The sequence below is a fragment of the Zea mays genome, unplaced genomic scaffold, assembly GCF_902167145.1.
Source record: "Zea mays cultivar B73 unplaced genomic scaffold, Zm-B73-REFERENCE-NAM-5.0 scaffold_37, whole genome shotgun sequence".
NCBI classification, from domain to species: domain Eukaryota; kingdom Viridiplantae; phylum Streptophyta; class Magnoliopsida; order Poales; family Poaceae; genus Zea; species Zea mays.
In genome coordinates, this window is record NW_023367003.1 from 44075 (window position 1) to 68808 (window position 24734).

The window sequence follows — 24734 nt, forward strand, 5'->3', positions numbered from 1 at the left end:
AAAGGGAGAGGGGCGTCGTATCAGGGGGAAGGGGATGAGGCAGTGGTTCTGGAAGCGTCGCGGAGGCCGGTTCCGTCCACTAACGTGGAGCTTCGAGCGGAGAGCTTTGCGAGCGAGAAGAGACATCAACCGGTGATTGACGATCGGATGGTTCGAATTTTTTTTGACGACGTGGATGGCCTGATCGTTGCCGTTTCTGTTCGGCTTTAATATACTAGAATTAGCAGCGCCCTATCGGGTGCTATAAAATTTTCTGATCTAGCATCAATGTTTGAGGAGAAATGATAAGAATCTATATGAACCATATGGTCACTGAAGCATCCCTACGACTTGACTCATTATTGGACGATCCTGTGGCTTCATCTAAATGCATAAAGACAAGTAATATTTCTTCAACCATCTTCCTCAGATATTGCAGTAAGCTCCGATGAGAAATGGTAAGAATCTGCTGCAGGCATATTAGGATCATCATCATCACAGAAGAATGGCCTAGAAGGCATTTGCAGGCCTAGGCCATGAGTGCCACACTCGAGCATCTCTATTATCTCGCCCATGGTCGGACGATCCTGCGGCTTCATTTGAATGCAGCGTAGCCAAACGATGCACAGTTTCCTCTCCAACTCATGCATGTCTGCCGCAACAGAAATCTCGCCAACTTCTTGTTCCGCTAGACGGTCATAAACCCAGGCCGTGTACTATGCTCGGCTTGAGTTGGCTGCATTTTGGTCTGCGTTCCTTCGCCCTCCTGCCATCTCGAGCAGTAGCATACCAAAACTATAAACATCAGATTTGCTTGATATGGCACCAAAGCTAAGAGATATCATTTCAGGAGCTATGTACCCAATAGTTCCCTGCATGGCGCTTGCTGGCACAAAGCTCTTGTCTCTAGGCTACAACTTGGTAAGGCCAAAGTCAGAAAACCTTTGGGACAAAATTGATGTCCAAAAGAATGTTGTGTGGCTTGATGTCAAAGTGAAGGATCTGCATGTCGCACCCTAGATGCAGGTATGTAGTTGATTCCCCTTGCAATGCCCAAAGCAATCTCGTTGAGCATATCCTAAGAAAAACTTCTTTCGGCCGAGAATATGTACTCACAGACCAGTGCCCTCCTCATTTCCTCTGCACAGAAGCCCACAAGGCGAACCACATTGATGTGGTGAATCCTACCGATGGTGGAGAATGAACTCGCCCCCATTACAGTTGGAGTTGCCCAGCATCTTGACGGCAACATGCATATTGCCTGCTGCGAGTAGTAGGCCCTTGTATACGGAGCCGTATCCAACATGCATATTGCAAGTAACGGATCCCAGCGAGGAAGAGGGCAGTTGTTGTGCGTATCCAAATTGGCGTCCACAACCCAGAAGGAACGATTGGTATAGTCGATGCTGGTGACAAAATATGTCCCCGTGTTGATGCGGATTGTAGCCTTGCCGTTGCTACAGACCAGCTCGTATGCTTTTACACTGCACTCTTCTGGGTCACCTGGCCTACGAAAAGGGTTAGATATGTTGCCAAGATCACCACAGGAGAAATCAGGACACTGACCTTGGCCACCAGCATCTACAGTTACAGAAATAAAAAAAGACAAGTAAAGCTTGCCAGATAGTGGAAGGATGAAGATCACCACAGGAGAAATGAGGACACTGACCTTGGCCTCCAGCATCTACAACACGAACTGCACTACTGCAGTCACAGAAATAAAAAAGACAAGTAAAGCTTGCCAGGATGCAGAAGAGTGAATAAATGCTGCAGGTGCACATGACTTCACCATGAGAGATTTTTAGATGCATGAATGCTTCCTAGGGTGTTAGCTATGGACAGGCTAACAAGGACGCTTAGTTATTTGAGAACAGCAGGCCTGACGATGATTGGGGTCGAATACTCTCCAAGTCTAATAAAATGCATCACCGCACCTTTTGACTTCGCGTTTACTTGAGCACATCAGGAAGTTTCATGGAAACTTGGAATTTCTCCTCACCATACAATGGCAAGAGGGGGAAGACATGGGAGGCAAGGGGAGGAATACCCAGGGCGCAGGGGGTCAGGCAGCCACATTAGAGACGGAGTGGGCGACGTGTGGTCGCGGAGGAAGAGGAGGCCCTTGTAGCGGCACCGTGGAGGCGGCGCTCGGTCGAAAAGGTTTGTGTGGGAACCGACAGAGGGACGCCACGACAGCCGGAAGAGCCAAATCAGAGCCGGCAGAGCTGCGCGCTGCGACGACGGGACGAGGGAAGGAGAGGCAGAGGGAGGAGGCGAGGCTGGTCAGGCCGACGGTGAGCAGAAAGATGGGATTTGCAGCGAGGCGGACGGTGTCATCGGAGGGAGTAGTCGAGTAGTACAGGATGGAGGAGGGTAGAGAACACAACACCCGTCACAGGCTCACAACTGGATTGAAGGAAGAGCTTGCGTCCGCGCGGCTGGGTGGTGGCTGTGCCTCCATGGAATGCGGAGGGCGCGTGAAACCCCTTCAAGTTTTAATAACTCTGATAGGAAATAGAGAGAGCCTTGAGGTACTACTGCTCGCCTCATATTATTATACGGTACTCATTTAAGCTTTGTTTAATTTGCAGGTAAACAGAACTGTCATCGCTGGTGGACTATAGGTAACATCGACGTCTAGGTCCTGTTCGGAAGCAACCTAGTTTTTTAAAAAAAACAATTTTTATTTTTTAGCTGAGAGAGATTAGTTTTTTTTTAATTTTTAAGAAATTTAAAATTTATTTTTTATAAACTGAGTTATAAACTGATATGTTTAGAACTACATCAATTTATATAAACCAGTTTTTTAAAAATGGATGCTTCAAAACAGGATCTAAATCAAATGATTTATTCACAGGTACAGTGTCTCCCTCCTCACTTACTCCCATTTAAACAACACAAATTATTTGGGGGAGTTTATATAATCGACGAATGAAAGCAATTTAAGAAAACAATTATATCCTGACACCATCAGCCCTGGGAGGCCTGTTATCAGATATACTATAATTCAGACGGTGCTACTACTACTACTACCGCGTGGCAACGGGTTGCGGGCCGACGCTCGAGCGGCGGGGCCCACAGGGCCAGGCTCCTAACCCTCCTGGCTTGGAGCGATCGAGCCAGGTGGGGCCGACTGCCGAGCAAAGGCTGACCAACGAAACCCTGATGACTGTGCTGCCAGAAGCAGAAGACAAGCGCGAGCGAGGAAAACATGGCGGCACACGTCACAGTAGTCGACCAGATACCCACCCCCACCGGCCGCTTCCGCTTATCTTATGTTACCCCCAAACAGCACAGGTCGATCGCATGAGCGAGAGGGATGTTCTATTTAGGGTGTGTTTGGTTAGAGAGACTAAATATTAGTCTCTAGTTTTTAGCCTCATTTAGTCCTTTTTTTGCCAAACACTAGGACTAAAATATGAACTAAAATGATTTAGTTTTTAGTCCTTCACATAGGTGCTAAAAGAGACTAAAAGTCCATAATTATCATGTTGCCCTTATTTTTTGTATGGATAACTAATATTATGAGTATATTCTAAGGGCATTTGAGTCTTTGGACAATGTATTTAGGTCATGTTTGGTTTCAATTAGTTTAGGACTAAATTTTAGTCCTAGGACTAAACTTTAGTCCCTACATGTTTGGTTCTAGAGACTAAACAGATTCTAACATCATTAAATACATTGTCCAAAGACTCAAATGCCCTTAGAATATACTCATAATATTAGTTATCCATACAAAAAGGTAAGGGCAACATGATAATTATGGACTTTTAGTCTCTTTTAGCACCTATGTGAAGGATTAAAAACTAAATCATTTTAGTCCATATTTTAGTCCTAGTGTTTGGCAAAAAAGGGACTAAATAGGGCTAAAAACTAGAGACTAATGTTTAGTCTCTCTAACCAAACACCCCCTTAATGATTTTAGAATATGTTTAGTCTCTAGAACCAAACATGTAGGGACTAAAGTTTAGTCCTAGGACTAAAATTTAGTCCTAAACTAAGGGAGTGTTTGGTTAGAGGGACTAAAGATTAGTCTCTAGTTTTTAGTCCCTTTTAGTCCCTTTTTTGCCAAACACTAGGACTAAAATATGGACTAAAATGATTTAGTCTTTAGTCCTTCACATAGGTGCTAAAAGAGACTAAAAGCTCATAATTATCATGTTGCCCTTAACTTTTTATAGATAACTAATATTATGAGTATATTCTAAGGATATTTGAGTCTTTGGACAATGTATTTAATGACTTTAGAATCTATTTAGTCCCTAAAACCAAACATATAGGGACTAAAGTTTAGTCCTAGGACTAAAGTTTAGTCCTAGAACTAATTGAAACCAAACATGCCCTAATTGAAACCAAACATGGCCTTAACTGGTACGATGCTCATGATGGCAAATAACTTAGATCAAAACACCGGTGCATCAAATGACTAACAAGTGAGATATAATTTTTTATAGGATTACTGGATTTTGTTGGATTAATGTGGATTTGGCCCAACTAAAATTCAATAATAGTCAATACTAATGGATCATTTTAATGCTATGATGTACTAATAATTTAGCATCATATTGCAAGTTCAAGTGACAATTCAATCAATTTAAATAGGTGTGTCATCGGTGTATCCATTTGATAAGTTGAGAAAATGATAAAGTACTGCCACACGTGTGTGCCTCCTCCGTCGGCTAAGTCGTTGCTCGTGATCCGTATATTTCTTTCAAACAGTTGCACATTTTGCCTCGAGTGATGATAGTCATGATGACCGTCTATTTTCTGTCTTATGGTTAGTAACGGACGTCAATTACTCGTCGGTTTCTAGTTCTAATGGCTCTATTGTTACTGCCCGTTGTCCTTCTGACTGCGTATAAGGTTGCACATTTTGTCTGAGGGATGACCATCATGATGATCGCCTTTTTTCTTATCTGATGGATAGTAACAGATGTTAGTTACTCGTCAGTTTCTAGTTCTAATGGCGTGACCGTTACTGTCCGTTATCATTCTCCCCTCCTTCTGATTGCGTATAAGAATGGAGGGGAGGTCGATCTTCTCGTTACACGCGCGATCTCTCACACGCGTTGCAAACAGCACATCCCCGTCCCACCTTCTGCTAGCACAGAGATAGTGGGAGACAGGCCTCCGAAATCACTATACTCGCGACTGCTCACTTCATCCGCTCGACCAGCGCTACTTCGTCTACATCCGGTTCTTCGTCAACGGCGTCGTTCGAGGGACTGCACTGCATACACCTTCCCGTATCGAATTTGTACGACTACATCGAACATACACACGAGATGTCTCGTATGAATGAAGCTACTGATGCCTTGAGCATCGGTCCCTCCGCATTGTACTTTCTGTTTTTCGTACTTGCGCATGTATCATTTATGTTTACTGCTTATATGAGTAGTGATACACAAATGCACATACATGTCATCACACATATCACACTGTTATTCTAGATTAAATTTAAATTAATAATGCCTTATTTTCTTACAGATTTAATATGGACATGACTTTAATTTAATTTAATTAATTAAACGATATGCACAAATTAAACTCCTAGGCCCTTGGGCCCTCGAGGACGTTCGGGTGATTACTCTATGTTTTAATCTTTATGCGTCGTGCTTTCATGGCACGTTTGAGCACAATAGTAAAAACTTTATCTCTTAATCCTCGATTGAGTTGCATACTTGCATCTAAGGGTATGTTTGGCATGGCTCTGCTCCACCCCAGAGCAGCTCTACTCTAAAACTCTGGGTGGAGCAGCTCTGCTCCAGAGTTTAGATTGTTTCTCATAACCAGTGGCAATGACGGGTAAATAACTCAAAACTCCATGACTAGGTTGCTTTTTTGGAGTTTTCAGAGCAGCAAAAGAGGTACTCCAAAAAATTGTACTGCAGCTCCAAAAACTCCATAGAGTTTACAACTCTGGAGTTAGGGTGTTTGGCATGCTCTGGCCAGCTCCTCCTTGGAGTTTTGCTCTGGAGCCATGCCAAACAGGCCCTAAGTTTCCTTGTCAAGCTCCTCTGTAGTATGCACCAAGTGTTAGGGGAGCGGGCCTCTAGAGGCGTCATGCGTACCAGTGACACCTATAGATAGCAACGGGCCGTTCGGTCCCGCACGACCCGGGTCCGGTCCAGTTATGACCTAATTAGGCATGGCACGACCAGGCCCACGGGCCTACCGAGCCGAGTCTGTACAGTCCTGCGTGACTTACCAAGAGCCCAAGTACGGCCATTCGGGCCAGCCCAGCCCTGACCCAAAAGAGTGTCAGACCAGCCCGAAGCCCGGTAACAGAAAAATACAATTTGAATAAAATGTACACAAATATTGAGTTGTTAGTGCAATGTCACCTCATTAAAAACCTTTTTAGGTAAAACTCACACCTCGTGAGAAACCCTAAAAAGGAAAAAAGAGCACGGACAACTCAGTTTATAATTCAAATGTTCAAAGTTATTATAAGCTAAAGTGTCAGATCAGATCAGAAATCAGAAACACTTTACATCGGGCCAAAGTCTCAACCCACAGCATGTTGTGCACCTCTAATTCATTGTCCACCACAACATGTTGTGCCCGCTGTTGGCCTAGCTCCCAATCTTTGATGCACATCAACATCTCGACTGTCTTTGCATTCAAGCGTCGTCGCCGATCCTCAAGAATCCTGCCAGACAAACTGAAAGTAGACTCCGAAAAAGTAATTAAGGCAGGAACAAACATAATGTCTATAGCCATCGAGTGGGAAGAGGGAGAGCCGAGAGCGCGAGAGCGAAGAGACGGAGAGCGCCAGCCGCCAGAGCGAAAGAGACGGAGAGCGCCAGCCGCCAGAGCGAATCGAGTGGGGACTGGGGAGAGGGAGGCCGGGCGCCGGGCTTATACCCGCTCCCCGACACCGGGCCGACCCATGCCTGCCGATTTCTGGCGGGTCGTGCCGTGCCACCCGACGAACGATGTCGGCAGCCCATGCACGACCTGGTTAATTGGTCCGGGCCGGCCCGGTCACGCCTCCAGCCGGGTCGTGCCGTGCTTGGGCCGGGCCAATAAAACGGGCCTCGTGCCGGGCTGCCGTGCTTCGGGCTGCATGCTCATATATAGTGACACCTGCTCAAGTGTGCACCTAATCAAGGTTTTAGGAAACATCTCTGCGACTGCTAATTGATCATTGTTTTCTTCCTGATATTATCTTGGACCGACTTCTTATTCTTTGATGGTCATTCGAGGGCCGACATTGCGAATATATGTCTACACCAACTATGGTATGATATTTTGAGTAACACATGATGTCAACTAATATGAAAACCTGTAGCTTCAGCATGGGCTCTCCAGCATGGGCTCTCCGCTAGGTATAGTTTACTCTCTAGATTATTTTTTTAAAATTCGATACAATTCGATTATAGTTGTTATATACACACACATATAAGTTGTTTCTGTTTACTGTATTGTTTTGGATTAAATTAAATATGTTGTCTAAATTCTTAACAAGGGAGAAGAAGTAATTTGGGCATTCAATTCGAAATCGTCCCTATCGGCGGCGGAGGGTCTTCGTCTACCTCACTTCCTGACTCTCTGCCCGTGCCGTTGGGCTCCTGTCATACAACACTCAGCAACGGCATCCATTATCCTTCCACGCCTTTTGCTTTGGTTGTGGTGCTAGCAGCAGTACGAGCTAAAGCTAAAGACACGGATAGGTTTATTCTACGTCGGCTGTGAGGTCGATCGGATGACACTACACACTGTGGAGTGGAGTGGAGTGTATTATAAGCGTCATTATGAGCCTCTGTGCTTGTGGTTTAAACCTGATGACATACAATAATGTCCGGTGGCATGTCACCGTCCGGATCTGCACCTATCTTATTTTTCTTCCTACTACTCCTGCCTAAGTGCATATGCCTAAAAAACATGTAACTATAGGATCACATGTCAGTCAAATTTGTTCATATTTAACTAAATTTCTAACGAATAATATTTATACTCGTAGCTCTAAATTAATTATTATTAAAAATGTATATTGTGTTTGTAACTAATCTAACATAACAGTATGATACTGCAGTAGAATAATATCTTTTGTGAGGTGGTTTATGAGTCACGCATGCACTCGTCTCTCTCTCTCTCTCTCTCTCTCTCTCTCTCTCTGCACGAGGTGAGATTCAGGTTCAGTGCAGGTGCAGCGTCACCAGTCACCGGTCGTCGTCTCCGATACGCAGCAGCGGGCACTCTGCGTCGCCCTGTATTATTGTGGGTTCCTCTCCGTCGGACAGGACAATAATATTATGTGCCTGTGGCGTGGTTGGCCACACAGTTAGTTCACTGGCCATCGCGCCGTCTTGTCGACTCGAGTGTTATTTACAGGATTCTTCTTGCTAAATAGTGGCAGGAAACGGTTGAGATTTCATTGGCTGGTTTTGGGATTTTAGCCTGGGATTTTTTTTATAAAAAAAATTCGACCGCGACACAGTGGACATGTCACACGCGAACCATCCTCTCACCGGAACCGCAACAGAAATCACAGGTAAAAAACACACACTACCTATTCATGTTTTAGTAGATGGGCCAAATAGTTCAGATGGCTCGGCTGCAAGCTCCTTTCTGGGCCATCTAGGACAGACCCAAAACTAGGCCCAGGAATAAACCGAGCCCATCCCGGTGCACTATAAAAAAAGTTGGATTCTTCGCGTCCCCCGACACCTTCCCCGCACACCGGTTGCGATCCGCCGCCATCGCTTCAAGCAGCGAACCCTAGCCGCCCTCAGCGACGGATTGCAGATCTCCCAGCCATGGTGAGCTATCGGAGACCATCTCCGTCCTCCGTCACGCCTCGCCGCCGCTGCTGTCTAACCCTTTCTTTTGTTGGTTGTGGTTGCCGCAGACGTTCAAGCGGAGGAACGGCGGACGCAACAAGCACGGGCGCGGCCACGTCAAGTACATACGCTGCTCCAACTGCGCCAAGTGCTGTCCAAAGGTAGCCGTTTCCTTCCCTTTGGACCGTATTTGTTTGTGATGGATGAATCGAGCCGTTGTTAGCTGCAAGGGCATGGCCTCGTTGGCCACATTGTTTAGATGCAATTTAGGTGGATAGCTTACAGTTCAACAGGGCACGTAAATTTTCATCTCTCGAGGTAGCACCACGTTATTATAAATGAAATATGTAAAGATATGTATATTCAAATGGACCAACGGGATACCACGTCCATTCTGCTGTGGAATTTGTGGCAATTTTCCCTCCAGTACTTGCTTGCATTGAGGTGAAACTCCCAGCGTGTTAATCATCTGTGTGCCTGTATAGTCATAGCTGTGGTCAAGAGTGGTCTTGTTAACCATGCAGCCTTCTGTTTTGTAGCTTTGCGTTTACTATGACATTGTAATATTGGAACCAAATCCAGCGTTCTGCGTTCTTGGATATTTTGACCTGCGTTGCAATATTTGGGCTCAATTATCTGTCGAAACTGTTGTGGAAAATGTATGACGTTGGCACTATTTTTTACTTGCAGGATAAGGCTATCAAGCGGTTCTTGGTGAGGAACATTGTTGAGCAGGCTGCTGTGAGGGACGTGCAGGAGGCTTGTGTGCATGATGGTATCATAGTCGTCCTTATTAGCTGCATAGTTTAGTCCGATGATCTATTTATAGGTTATCTAGAGAAACCGTCCTTAATATCTTCATTTGCACAGGATATGTTCTTCCCAAATTGTACGCAAAGGTTCATCACTGTGTCTCATGCGCAATCCATGCGCACATTGTCCGTGTCCGCTCTCGTGAGAACAGGAGGAACCGTGAGCCCCCGCAGCGTTTCAGGCGCCGGGTATAATTCTTGCACATGCTTATCTTGATAACCATATCAATTGTATCCTTTGTTTTATTTGAACTTGATTGTTTCCTGATAGCTCTATTCAGAATTGTCTGATACGCATACCCTTAGTTAGTGCTATGGTACTGTCGCTTTTATAGGCGTTGCATTCACTGTGTGTCTGTTGCAATGGATGTGTCAACGAAAGCGTATATAAACATGTGTTGGTGCATTTTGCAGTTTTATATGTGATGACTGATTTTTAGTTCGGTCATTACTGCTTGAATGCACACATTGGTATATAATTTTGACACATTTTGGCATGCCACTATTTGTCCACTTTCCTGTAGTATTGCATGTTTCTTTGGTATTTGATAAAGCTATTTCTGTTGCATATCTCCAGATAGAAAGTGTTTCTTGGTGTTATTTCCATGCAATGATCGCTTTTATAGGCGTTGCATTCACTGTATATATATTGCAATGGATGCGTCAACGAAAGCGTAAATAAACATATGTTGGTGCACTGTGGACTTGTATATGGTGGCTGATTTTCTTGTTCACTCATAACTTCTTCAAGGCACACATTTTGATATAAATTTCTCTTGACATTAACTAGGTGGTGAGATTTGTTATAACACCCTATGTATTTTTGTTTATGCTCTGTAAATAAAGTTACTTGGGACATGCCTTGCTATGAAAGACCACATGTCTGGGCTAGTATCAAATGCCTTACGCCTGAATGGCCCCTTGTTTATGATTGTCCCCATTCTGTCCATGGTCTGATAGTCTTCAGGTCCTACATGGTCTGATATTTGCCAGACTTGTAAATAAATATACTCTGTATGCCTATCATCTTCTATTATGCAACTAACTGATGGTTCTGTTTACTTGCCTTACAGGATGATGGCCCAAGGCCAGGTCAGGGCCCACCGCGCCCAGGTGCTGCTGCCACAGCAGCTCCCCCTGCTGCCGCTCCTCGTACCTAAGTTCAGGAATGCGTTTCAGGGCTTAGTTCTCTCACCTATGGGATAATGGACTTTTCCTGTTTTGAAAACCAATGTACTGTACCCCCTTGATGTCAAAATTTTAGCACAATTTGTGGTTCGTTCTTCTGTCATCCAGTCAGTGCTGTCGTTGATTATATGACTTCATTGATTTTTTTTAAAAAAATTTGACCACTAGTTTTATTAAAAAAATAATAAGTTATCATTTATTTTTTTGGTTTGTTTTATCACTTAAGATTGTGTTTGACCTAAAATTTTATATTTTTAATAAGTATTTTAAATAAGACGAGTGGTAAGTCAATGATGTTATATATTTGTGAACGAAGTTAGTACTTAAAACGGTACAAGAATCAATTTGAGCTGGAGTTGTGTACCGAATTGTTTGCAAGTCGCGCTCTATTTCATGCGTGCTTGGAGCTAAAATTTGTAATTACCTAGATAGCGAACTAAGCTTGAGGCCCGAAACTAGAATGGTCTTCTGAACACCACTGATATATTTGGCTCGTTTCAATTACGAGTTGCGCTAGCATCTCAACTCGTTTTGTTAACGAGCTGGCTCATTAGTTTAAACGAGCTAACATTTATTATCAAAACAAAGGCTAACTAGGTAAGTGTCATACATACTTTGATATATGCCACGATTTGCATGGTCTCATCATTGAAGAGCACGTGTCACACCTGCCGGTATAAGTTCTCTCGTATATTGTTAGTCATTAGGTACGCACCACCATACACGCTTGCTTAAACAAAAAAAGCAAGTGTATGTGTTTGCGAAGAGAATTAAAGGTAGGCCGGCACAAAAGCTACCCCGACGATGGCGAGTGGTCATTGTTGTCGGTCCTTCTCTGCGTCACCTCTAGTGCCAAGATGACGCCATAGTCCTTGATATAGTAGTCGTCAAACGCGCACGACATGACGAGTATCGATGATTCTTGGCTGGGCTGCCAAACGAAGTGCAACCTGGGCTCATCAGCAAGGTAGTACACCTAGCCGTTGCACCACCGGATGTGCTACTCCTCTACATAAATCTTGTTCGAGGACACTCACACAACGTCAGCAACGACCGTCGTCCCAGCGCACAAGAATTCATGGCCGATCAGTAGTGACTTACGTGGGAGGTTGAGCTTCAGGTGGATGATGAGCTGGACGGTGTGACGGCGTCGTTGTCGGATGCGGTGCCCAGAACAACTCGAGAGTCGCCGGTGTTGGCGACAACCATGAGGTCCCCGTATTTGAAGATGGACAGCGCGGTGCAGCCGCTCTGGACCGCGTCCAAGCGGCGGCTACGCCGGAGCTTGCCGAACACAGCGACGCATGCGATCACGTAGTACTGCTTCCAGAGGTCGAACTGGCAGTCACCAAGCTTCTTTTCGTCGTCGATGAGCGATGCCAACGCGAGCGCCTCCTGCCAGTGGTGTTTGTTCGGGGTTTCCAAGTAAGAAACATGGATTCATCTTTGGCGTTGGTTTATGAAAATGACTCACAAGTCAGAGCCATGGAAAAATATTACGGAGAATAAATGTCACACATAAAAAAAAAATTAAGTTGAAAACATTATTCAAACAAAAGAAATTGCATGCAATACTCTTTTTTAAATACTACCCCCTCCATCCAAAAATATAATTCAGGAATCTCGTTGATAATTATCTACTACTACACATTGTGTAAAGGTAGCAGGTGAGCTTTGGGAGATATGTAGTATATATTTTTACTGTAACAAATATTGACATAAACACACATGTGGTGTAGTGGTAACTACGAGCACATTTGCTTGAGAGGTTGCAGGTTCGAATCCCATTGGAACCACGTTTGTGTTTTTTTAATTTAATTTTAGCTAGGCGTGGGATGCACGTGGGAATGAGATTTGCGGGGAGGGGGGAATGAGAAAGACAGTGCGGGGAAGGGGGTAATGGGAATGACAGAACACAAAATGGCAGCCGGGAATGAGAATGGGCTTTGCGGGGAGGGAAGAATGAGAAAGACTGTACTCTTACTTAACGAGTTAAGTCGAGCCGAGCTGCTAATCTTAGTTGTTTTGCATGGCTTGTGCCTGACCCGTGCATAATATCAGGTCGGATTGGCTTGTGTCTTCTAGCGTCAGGTTGGTGTTTTTTTTGGGTTGGATCGTTTTTTTTGCTTTGGATTGGTTTTTTTTGGGTTGAATCGAGTTTTGGATAAAAAATTATGATCTATACCCGGTCTGTGAATTGTTGCGGGTCAAAAAATATAGCCTGTACCTGTCCGTAGCATTGCCAGGTTGTTTTTTTCCCGAACGGGTCGGGTGGCCCATGATCAAGTCTATTTGGTTCATGATCATAGCTATATCACACGAGATAATACTTGATTTATTACTAAAATTTATCGCAAGTGTGACTTCATATTACTATCTCTATTCTCGAATGTTTGTCGTCCACTAGTTTATTTTTAACTAAACGGTGATAAATAAAAAAGAACGGAGGGAGTATTTACCAACCAAACTGACAAGTGTTTTTTTCCCCAAAAGGCTGGTATATCATAATTTCACAAATCATAAACAATCAAACATACCACTTTACCCTCTCGCTAGGTGCAAACTATGATGACTTTAAGGTGCCGTTTGGTTCACAAAATAAAATATAAATGATAATGATTCACACTCGAGTACCGGTGGTAACAAGGTTAAATAGACCGGTATCAATTTCTAATACGATATTTGATTACAATTGGAATTAAATAAACATAATTTAATGTTATTATTAGCCATTATATTATAAATATGTGAACTAAACGACACCTAATAGGCTTATAGCTAATACTAGGTCAGTGCCCGTGCGTTGCCACGGAAGTGAAAAAATAGTATGATACATATATACAGACGACAAATATTATTATAATAGGTATGTGCTCGTGTGTTGCCACGTAAGTTAAATTAGTATAAAATAGGTGAGTGTCCGTGCGTTGCGACGGGAGTAAAAAAATTATATGAAACATATATCATACCAAAGGAAGATCTTGATAGGATCATTGGGGTCAACATAGTTTAACATATATCAAGTGTTTTTGCCAATTCAGTTAACATATATCAACTCACGCATGACACATCCTATCATACATATTGGCAGAAAATAGCTATCACAACACAATTGATGGTAAAAGTAAATATATCTATCTCTACTAATATTAAAGGGAATAACATAGAGATAGGAAGTGTTATCACTTTTATCATGTATTTGTCCCATGAATCACTTGAACTGATGCTGACAAAATACAACATGTTTATTCATTACTTTCAGGATCATCTCACTTTGAAATCTCTAGAACACGGGCACATGATGATGAGACAAATGGTGAATACATATGTGCCTAGCTCTTTTGAGTACTTGTGAATTGTTAAGCATAGTTAGGTGCCCATGTGTTGCATTTTTTTGAACTTCTCGTCCAAGGTAATTGTATATCAGCATAATCAGTTTGATGGGCTCCAGGATGTGTATCACCAAAAATGTTTTTTAAGTATTTCTATGTACCAACAAAGTTTTGACTGAAAATATCTCTATCTTTATATATCCTTGATAGGTGAGTGCACGTGCGTTGCAACGGAGACACATAATATCACGACAACTTATGTACAAATGTGTATTATACTGTTATGAAATGGAGCACGACGTCCGCGAGTCGTTCGAGATGGTGTCGAAGCGAAACTCGGGCTACAGTCGAGTGCACCGACCCCACGGCGTGAGGCCACCCGTCTGCAAGGCGCGTGAGGTTGAGGGCGAGGGGGCAGTTTCAAGGAGGGAATAATCTCCATAGGACGACAATGGAGTGGCGACGCTGGTCACAAGGACCTTGGTGACGGCGGCGTGCAGTCGATAAGGTATGCGTGGGTGCCGACGAAGGGATTGCGCAGCGATCGACAAAGACGGAGCTCCGTGATGTGGCGGAGGAGGGAGGGAGAGGCAAAGGCACACAAATTATTTGATAAAATGTTAGTGCATTACATGAATACAAGCAACACAAAAATAAATCGTACAATAATTTGCATAGCATGCTACTAATTCTCAGCTTGAGGCATAGTTGGCATAAGAAAAATGCTACAATATATACTTTTAGAAGTACGAAACAAAACATGTAATGGAAAGAACTCATACATGCCAAGTGTTCCGTTGTGCTACTGAGCAGCAGCATCGTTGTCACACTATGAAATAATATCAAGTACCAAACACGATCGTGCACATCAAATATGAAATGCATGATAAGCTTTAACTAACTTCAGTTTGATTCCACTCGAAACAAATGAGGTAACAATTCTGAAAAATTCTGATATGTTACATCTGGATTATCTCAGTCCCATGCTCGTACTAACCCGTGGTGAGGAGAACAAATGCGTGTTCAGAGAGCGCATGCTTGTGCTTATTCCTGGAGCTATGGACATCGCACCATCTGTAGTGCATACTAAAACATAATCTTTGCTAGTTCCTGCATCAGGAAAGCACATCATGATATATATACCCAATCAGTAACCTTTAGAAATAGAGAGGACGCCTAGACTGTCAACACATTTACCTGCTTACCGGATGGAACAGTGCACTGCACTCTAGAACCTTCTTTTTTAGCATCTCAAAGTCTCCTTTCCCATCCTATTTAGAGCCATAAAGCAATGTTACCACATACACAAATTCAAACCCAATTCTTCGCAATCAAGAAATCAAACTCCAAACTTGAAAGTGACGTACCTCGATCAAGGCACCAATCTCACTATCAAAACTCTGGTACCGCTTTGCGGAAAAGATCATTTAGGGAACCATCCCAACATCACAGAACAACACTTCCAGTTTAAAAACCTTTGCGTGGGAAAAGTTTAGTGGGTCTTAATGTTTTTTCAGTTACCTCAATCAGCTTGACAACGTTGTGGAGGCCACGAGAACATATAATGTCACGGTAATTTATGTACAAATAGCTGGATGCCCATGCATTGCAACGGGAATATATAATACCGGTATATTACGATAACTTATATACAAAATCTGTGTTATATTGTTATGAGAAAATGTTTCATAATCAATTTGTGATCCTAGCCATACATAAATTTTGTTATTTTAATCTAGTTATTTCACCACTACATTACAACCATCAGTATCATGCAGACTTCGATATATGCCACGATTTGTATGGTCTCATCATTGGAGAGCACGAGCACGTTCCACACATGCCGGAAAAATTCCCTCGTACATCGTTAGTCATCAGACACGCACCACCATATGCTCTTGCTTAAACAAAAGGTAAGTGTGTATGTGTTGGCGAAGAGAATTAAAGGCAGGTGATAGTCGCCTAAAGGGGGGGGGGTGAATAGGGCGAAACTGAAATTTACAAATATAAACACAACTACAAGCCGGGTTAGTGTTAGTAATAAAGAAACGAGTCCGCGAGAGAGGGCGCAAAACAAATCCCAAGCGAATAAGCAAGTGAGACACGGAGATTTGTTTTACCGAGGTTCGGTTCTTGCAAACCTACTCCCCGTTGAGGAGGCCACAAAGGCCGGGTCTCTTTCAACCCTTCCCTCTCTCAAACGATCCACGGATCGAGTGAGCTTTCTCTTCTCAATCACACGGGAACAAAACTTCCCCACAAGGGCCACCACACAATTGGTGCCTCTTGCCTTGGTTACAATTGAGTGTTGATCACAAGAACGAGTGAGAAAGAAAGAAAGCGATCCAAGCGCAAGAGCTTCAAAGAACACGACAAATCTCTCTCGCTAGTCACTAAGGGCTTGAGTGGAATTGGAGAGGATTTGATCTCTTTGGTGTGTCTAGAAATGAATGCTAGAGCTCTTGTAGTAGTTGGGAAGTGGAAAACTTGGATGCAATGAATGGTGGGGTGGTTGGGGTATTTATAGCCCCAACCACCAAACTTGACCGTTGGCTGGGTTGTCTGTTCGATGGCGCACCGGACAGTCCGGTGCACACCGGACAGTCCGGTGCACACCGGACAGTCCGGTGCCCCCTGCCACGTCACACTGCCGTTGGATTCTAGCCGTTGGAACTGCTGACTTGTGGGCCCGCCTGGGTGTCCGGTGCACACCGGACAGGTACTGTTTGCTGTCCGGTGTGCCAGTATGGGCGTGCCTGACTTCTGCGCGAGCTGCGCGCGCATTTATTGCTCTGCAGGTAGCCGTTGGCGCGGAGATAGCCGTTGCTCTGGAGACGCACCGGACAGTCCGGTGCACACCGGACAGTCCGGTGAATTATAGTGGACGAGCCGTTGGCTTTTCCCGAAGCTGGCGAGTTCCTGAGGCCGACCTCCTTTGGCGCACCGGACACTGTCCGGTGTACACCGGACAGTCCGGTGAATTATAGCCGAGTCGCCTCCGGAAATTCCCGAAGGTAGCGAGTTTGAGTCTGAGTCCCTCTGGTACACCGGACATGTCCGGTGGCACACCGGACAGTCCGGTGCACCAGACCAGGGGTGCCTTCGGTTGCCCCTTTTCTCCTTTGTTGAATCCAAGACTTGGTCTTTTTATTGGCTGAGTGTGAACCTTTTACACCTGTATAATCTATACACTTGGGCAAACTAGTTAGTCCAATTATTTGTGTTGGGCAATTCAACCACCAAAATTAATTAGGGGCTAGGGTAAGCCTAATTCCCTTTCAGCAGGCCGGCACAAAAGCTACCCTGACGGTGGCGAGGATGAAGAACTGGTTACTGTTGTCGATCCTCCTCTGTGTCACCTCCGGCGCTAAGATGACGCCACAATCCTCGATATAGTAGTCGTCGAACGCACGCGACATGACGAGTATCGATGACTCTTGGTTGGGCTGCCAAACGAAGTGCACCCCGGGCTCATCAGCGAGGTAGTACCCCTGGCCGTTGCACCACCGAATGCGCTATTCCACTACATACATCATGTTCGAGGACACTCACACAACGTCAGCAACGTCTATCGTCCCAGCGCACAAGAATTCATGTCCGGTCAGTAGCGACTTACGTGGCAGGTTGGGCTTCAGGTGGACGATGAGCTGGACGACGTGATGGCGTCGTCGTCGGATGCGGTGTCCAGAACAACCCGAGAGTCGTCGACGTTGGCGCCAACCATGAGGCCCCCCTGCTTAACGATGGACAGCGCGGTGCAGCTGCTCTGGACCGCGTCCAAGCGGCGGCTTCGCGGGAGCTTGTCGTACACAACGGCGCATGCGACCACGTAAGACTGCTTTTAGAGGTCGAACTGACAGTCGCCAAGCTTCTTCTCGTCATCGATGAGCGACGACAACGCGGATGCCTCCTGCTCATGGAGTTTGTTCGGGGTTTGAAGTAGGAAACATGGATTCATGCTTGGCGTTGGTTTATGAAAATGACTCACAAGTCTGATCCATGGAAAAAATATTACGAAGAAAAAATTTCACACATGCAAAAAAGGGAATTTAAGTATAATGCATTATTCAAACAAAAGAAATAGCATGCAAAGCTCTTCTTTAAATAATATTACCTCCATCCAAAAATATAATTCAAGAATATCGGTGATACTTATCTACTACTACGCATTGTGCAATGGTAGCAAGTGAGCTTGGAGAGAGATGTGTAGATGTGTTTCCTGTCATAGATGTAGACATAAACACATATAGGTGGGTGCCCGTGTGTTGCAACGGAAACATTTAATATCATGATAACTTATGAACAAATGTGTGTTATACTGTTATGTGAAAATGTTTCGTAATTAATTTGTGATCCTAGCCATACATAAATTTTGTTATTTCAATCTAACTATTTCATCACTACATTGCAACCAACAGTACCGTGCAGACTTCTATACATGATAGCTGAATGCCCGTGCGTTGCAATGGGAATATATAATACCAGTATACTACGATAACTTATATACAAAATATGTGTTATACCGTTATGAGAAAATGTTTCATAATCAATTTGTGATTCTGGCCATACATAAATTTTGTTATTTATAATCTATATATTTCACCACTACATTGCAACCATCAGTATTATGCAGACTTTGATATATACCACGATTTGTATGGTCTCATTATTGGAGAGCACGTTTCACACATACCGGAAGAAATTCTCTCGTACATCGTTAGTCATTGGACACGTACCACCATACGCTTTTGCTTAAACAAAAAGGTAAGTGTGTGTTTGCAAGACTAATGGTCAAACATCGTATAACCACAAAGTTAGAATACTATATTAATATATTAAATAAATTAATCCAATAGACATAGATTAACCCAATTAACATAGGATAAATAAATATCTAATTATAAAAGTATGAAACATGGTATAATCAATGTTGTTACTGCGTAGTAAATATTCATACGAGACTAACACAACTGGAACGATTCAATTTGGAATTAAAATGGGGAAGTTACGAATTTCCAAAGTTTCTATGTATTTGATATAGGATTAATTAGGAAATCAATTTTATTGTTGTTTTCATGACAAAACAGAGGTATTATGTGATAAAAATAATATTATAGAATTATAGAAATTGGAATGAACTCATTTGGATTTAATATGAAATTTCCATGAATTAAATGGGTTTCTGCAATTATTTTTAAACTAAAAATCAATTTCTAAACTTCTTTTCCCTATTTTCTTTATTTCCTGGACTGCGTCCCAAATTCCAGAAAGAGCAGGGGTCAAGCTATAATCGTATGATTGGATGCATGCGCGAGCGCATGCAGGCTCGCCCAATCCTGTCGCGCGGGATACAGCCGATTCCCCGCGCCCTGGGCATGCAAGTGAACGAGCCCTTTTTAGATCTGGCCTGCACCTACGCATACCGGCTCGGATGGTGCTGTGCAGGTAAACAATCAAACACGCAGCTACGGTCAACGCATCCCACGGGCCTGGACACAACCGGCCAGGAAACCAACCATACGGTAAATGTTTTTCTAGACTCAGTAAGCATACAGAGTGGACGGTGAGTTAAACACAAAAGACGTTTTAGTTGAAGTTGTACACAATTCAACATGAGTCATGTTGGCTAGATGGTGGAAGGCTAGGCATTCTGCTCAATAGATCCAAGGTTCGATCCCTAGGCAGCCACAGTTTGAGTTTTTTTTCTGCGTGCGGAAAACTGGTGTGCGGGATTGAACGGCTGAGATCGCAGAATGGCAGAACATAAAAAGGCAGGCTACTATTGTTAACTTAATAAGTAGTAGAGATAAGCTGAACTAGCATTTGTTGTTTAGGTTACCGGACACTGAATCACAAGATTGTTGATTGGGATTTGGTTTGGGGCCGATCAAGTTGCCATAGCAGTAGCAGCCTAGCAGAGCATTCCACTGTTCAATTATCAATTGGCAGTACTACCAACCAGGTTATTGCTGTTTTCACTAAAGAGAATACAGCAAAATTTACACGGCCAGCGGCATACCTTTTTCGTGAAGAACACATAAAACATCAATGACTGATGAGTGATGAATCATCACTGAAAAAGTATTGTACATCAAGGAACGATGCATAATGGATTTTAAGGATGTACGATTCCGTATATCCAAATGGGGAAACTCAAATGTTTCATGGATTAATCTGAGCATTGCATAATCCACTCAAAAGTTGAACAGTTCAATCCTACCGGAATGGCCTGTGATACAGCTAGGCTCCAAAGCATAACGTAACTAGGAACGCTTGCAGCAAGTCTTCGATAGTCTCAACTGATGCAGACGAAGCTTGTGGCGGTGGACTGGTTAGAGCGTTGACGTAGCGCGGCACCTGCCTAAGACAGCCTGGTGTGAGTTTCCTCTCACGGTCTCGACCGACGCAGACTCCGAAATTGGCTGCAGCTTTGCTACGGTTTGATGAAGCGAGCTAACTTTCCAAGCACGCCTCTCAGGTTGCGTATGCCAGCTCCTGTTTTAGAGCTCACCATCATCTACATTCAAGGAGTGTCATTGTATGAGACAACAATGTATTTTCATTGAAAGCAAAGCGCACATACTAAAAAAAGAAGGGAAGTGAACTCAAAAGCTCACCACTGGGTTTACCACTGACTTATTCCTCTTCAGGCTCTGCAGTTGAGTGCATAAACAATTCTATTAGGCGATTAACTGAAAAATGTGCATAAACCAGGATATAATGTGTGTGTGTGTGTTGGGGAAGACCTCTTGGATTTCCACGGCACGACGAGCAACATCAATAGGGAAAACTAAATCAGTCTTTGTCAGTACAATCTGGTATGGCGTCTTGTGCCTACAATTCCACACTTGAACGTATCAATTACAGAGAAAACCCACACTGACACTAGTAATAATATAGTTCAGAAAGGTAATTATATGTGAATATTTGGACAGTTCAAATAATTATTCTTATTTCATAACAGTGGTATACTTGCATCAAGGAAATAAACAAGAAAAGTGACGGTGTATGTACAAGAAAGACCCGATAAAGGCACCACACCTTTCCATTAAGTCTACAAGCTCATAGTCCAACGGTTTCATTCCTCGTTTAGTGTGCACAAGAAGGCACACCCTTTCTAGGCCAACTCTGGTCGAAACATACTCTTTCACCTACAATTCGCAAGGCTGGTTGTAAGAACCAACAATATCAAGTATCAACTTGATGCACAATGCAGCATTTCAAGCTTCAGTCGGAGTCTGACATTCAGATTTCAGAGTACTTACAAGTTCCTCCCACGATTCCTTAACTTCGTCCTTTGCATAAGCAAAACCATATCCAGGTAAATCAACAAGACATAACTTTGAAGCAAGTTGAAAGAAATTTATTGTCTGCAATTAAGAATAATGCAAACGGATGAACCAGAAGTTTAAGAGCCCATAAACAATTCAAATGAAACAAGGAACGCTCCGCTTGCATCTCTGTTCTTTCCACAGTTTCATTGTGCCATACCTGAGTAAGTCCAGGCTTATCTGATGTTCGCACAACACCCCATTGTCTTGTAAGTGAATTTAGGAGTGAGGATTTACCAACATTTGATACACCTAATATTTCAGTGGGTTAACAGTTAGAGACATTTCATAAGCCTAAACCACTAAAACATTTTTGTTTCCATCAGTTACCTGCAAATGCTATCTCTGGGAGTGTTGGAGTGGGGAATGAGGAAGAGATCTTTGCAGCAGCAAAGAATTCCAGCTTATTTCTGAACGCCTGTTAATTGTTTTATGTGAACAGCAATTACTAACTGTAGCATGTAATCCACAACATTATAAATTATATGATATCAGACATGACTGTACAACGACTCAAGATAAAAGTAGAAGGTACATTTATGACACTGATTATATAGCATATTCCTTACACTGTCTTCTATGCGTTCACGTTCTGTGCTGGTTGAGAAGGGAACGTTATCCAGAGGAGCAGAAATCTTGACATTGTAGCCAGCATTTTTTATCTCAATTAAGCGCCTACGACCTAGTAACTGCAAACAACAGTAAGAGAATATCACACACTCAATAAAAGAGTAGAATGTTGATGAGAGGGCGAGAGGCAAATCGTGCATACATTATCTTCCACATATGAAAGGATTGAGGAACTTGGCTGTATAGCACGAAATTTTGCATTTATTGACATTTCAGTCTCTTCTTCAGGTGTACAATTCACGAGAACCTTCTCTGCACTGGAAACTTTAAAAGGGAAATTAAAAAATAAATGGAGAAGAAACACATCTAAATAAAAGCACCAGTGTACATATTCAACACAAACATTATTTTAGAGACAAATAGTTCATATGTTGATAAAAAATGTAAACAAGTAAACACAAACTTTTAAAAATTTAGAATTGGACCAAAAAACTACAAATTGCTAGCTCCTCCACACAACTAAATTATGCTGACCATGTAAAGAGGTTACAGTCCAAAGTTGTGCATTAGTCATTAGTGTAAGGAAAACCGACAGGAACTCTTCAGTCTCTACATTTCCTTTAGCCCGACCTTAGTAGTGTTATTAAAAAACGAGAGAAGTTCATCTGCTGCATTGAGTGATAGGTAGCAGAGCACTATTTCCAGGTCAGATAAAGAGATTCGAGAAAGAGGGTAATTTTACTGTTGAAGAGTTTAATTGGTTGTTCACATCAAACAATAGAACTAAGAAAAACATAAATGAGCACAAACATAATAAGCAGTAATGTTTAGCACAGTCTTCTTAACAATTAAAAAGTCAAGACAGAATTCTTACCATCTTGGATAGAAGAATCTTCAATCCGTTTGTTTGAAGTGTCATAAGGATCTAGCTTCATTCGCTTTCTCTTCTTAGGAGGAGCACGTTCCTCATTGTCAGGAACTACAACCTTCTTAGCGGGCTTTATTTTCTTACCAGTCTGGTCCAGTACTCGAGTAAGGCGAGGGCGAGGCTTCTCTTCTTCAATAATAAGATCCAAGTCATCTGACTTCTTGCTATTAACAGCCTCCTCATCCAAATCAACTTCTTTAGCACCACCCTTCTTTGTTCGTATGACTCCTTCGGATGCACCAAGCTTCTTCCCTTTGGATGCTACAGAATTCACCAGTCGACTCTTGACCCCTCTACTAACATCAGAAACTTTGCTAATACTCCTTTTCCCTGCACGGTAGTCATCCTCATACAACGTTTGAGACTTCAATCTGTCACCTTTTCCAGGAGAAACCTTTCGACGGCTTATTGTGGAAGAACACTTTCTGGTAAACTTTGATTTGGAAGATGAAACATCCTTGCCACCATCATCATCCCACGAGTCATCATCGATCTTCCTCTTCCTCCTGTCAAACCCAGACACAGCCCTCTTCACACCAACCCGGGGCACTCCCTCACTCCACCGCCTCTTCGATCCCGCACTTACTTGTCGCCCTTTGTCTTCTTTCTTCTTGTCGCCCTTGTTCCAACCAGCAACCCTGATTCCTTTTGCTTTGTCATCTCCTCTTTCCTTGTTCTTCCTTCCAGCGGCAGTCCCGCCACTGCTCCAGTTCCTCTTGCCACTAGGGGCAGGTTTAGCTTGTGTCATGGAGGTTCAGTTCAACACCACAAATTCTCGAAAATTGTACCGCGCTAGCACCTAGTGCAGGGGCATACCAAGTGAAGGGACATGGGCGTACAATGCATACCCGATAATTTTTTTTTTGCAAAAAGTTCGAAGTTAGTAGGCATCATTCATCAATCAAATACCTTTAAGCGAGGGTTTGGGCGCTCGGTTTCGCACAGCAGGGAAGGAAGAGATGGGGTGGGAATACCTGGTTGGAGCTCGTCGCCGGCGAAGAGACCGACGAAAACCTCGGCACTTGGTGTCGGGCGGCGGCGGCGGCGGTAGCCCCGCCACCCAGTCGTCGCGCTGAGAGGAGAGAGCGCAGGCTGGTGAAGCCGTGAAGGTGAACGGAATCGCGGATGCGGCTGACGGCGGTAGGCCCGTCCGGGGTTTGTCGGCCCAGGGGAGGGCAGCAACACGGGCCTTCTGCTGGGCCGTTTTTTCCACACCTCCTTAACTTATGTGTTTCTTTCTCTCTCTCTCGTTTTATTTATATTTATATTTATTCTTCTTGATTTTGTATTTAGCCTCACATCCTGGATTCCTGGACACTGCCTAGTGGAACATTTTAATTTCAAATGAAAAATGAGTGAGACAATAATGATATTAACATTACATTACAAAATGAGCAAATTTATTATTTTTATATTTTATTGAGGTCAAACATTTTCCCCATTGAAGGCAAAGCTAGAGGACCTTTTTCAATTGAACTTAGAATAACCTGGTGCATCTTTCGCATAAAGCTATGTCACTTTTCGCTTGAGTTAGAAACAATCATTTCTTCAGCATGTGGAAATTTTTAACTGAACCTGAAATATTTTTTGTCTTGAACATATTTTTTTTGACAATAGGGCTTAATCCCCTATTTCCTTAAGAAATAGGCACGGATTACAAAGTTTAGACAGGATACATCCAGACCCGTTAGATGGCCATCATGCCCAAAAGTCTCAGAAACTAACAACGAGCTTATTGACCACCATACTATCCACCGCAGGCACCGAACACCTCAGGGCCGGTTGACAAAAATACTTTTCAAAATCAT

General features: G+C 43.3%; 2 protein-coding genes and 1 pseudogene across 2 annotated transcripts; 1 reads left to right on the forward strand and 2 right to left on the reverse strand.

Annotated features, from left to right (window-relative positions):
• Positions 1–391: 391 nt before the first annotated feature.
• LOC103628674 (rust resistance kinase Lr10-like) lies at positions 392–8282 on the reverse strand (annotated as a pseudogene).
• Positions 8283–8537: 255 nt separating this feature from the next.
• LOC118474985 (40S ribosomal protein S26) lies at positions 8538–10894 on the forward strand. The gene is made up of 5 exons (XM_035963801.1): positions 8538–8744; positions 8834–8926; positions 9456–9540; positions 9636–9766; positions 10651–10894. Exons 1-5 carry the CDS (start codon positions 8742–8744, stop codon positions 10735–10737), a joined length of 399 nt encoding a protein of 132 aa, XP_035819694.1. The 5' UTR covers positions 8538–8741; the 3' UTR covers positions 10738–10894.
• Positions 10895–20128: 9234 nt separating this feature from the next.
• LOC118474986 (uncharacterized) lies at positions 20129–24085 on the reverse strand. The gene is made up of 11 exons (XM_035963802.1): positions 23901–24085; positions 22873–23725; positions 22201–22322; positions 21998–22117; positions 21759–21846; positions 21589–21680; positions 21363–21467; positions 21139–21248; positions 20844–20931; positions 20715–20750; positions 20129–20614 (listed from the first exon to the last, which is right to left on the reverse strand). Exons 2-11 carry the CDS (start codon positions 23672–23674, stop codon positions 20531–20533), a joined length of 1647 nt encoding a protein of 548 aa, XP_035819695.1. The 5' UTR covers positions 23675–23725; positions 23901–24085; the 3' UTR covers positions 20129–20530.
• Positions 24086–24734: the final 649 nt, after the last annotated feature.

Bases quoted from the DNA above. Each gene is read 5' to 3' on its own strand.
- LOC118474985 (XM_035963801.1), top strand. The intron at 9,541-9,635 runs GTATCATAGTCG...TCATTTGCACAG, and splicing joins GGAGGCTTGTGTGCATGATG to GATATGTTCTTCCCAAATTG. The intron at 9,767-10,650 runs GTATAATTCTTG...CTTGCCTTACAG, and splicing joins CGCAGCGTTTCAGGCGCCGG to GATGATGGCCCAAGGCCAGG.
- LOC118474986 (XM_035963802.1), bottom strand. From the start codon at position 23,674: ATGACACAAGCTAAACCTGCCCCTAGTGGCAAGAGGAACTGGAGCAGT. The intron at 21,681-21,758 runs GTAACTGATGGA...CTGAAATATTAG, and splicing joins CCCAGAGATAGCATTTGCAG to GTGTATCAAATGTTGGTAAA. The intron at 20,751-20,843 runs GTCTTCCCCAAC...ACTCAACTGCAG, and splicing joins GTGCCGTGGAAATCCAAGAG to AGCCTGAAGAGGAATAAGTC.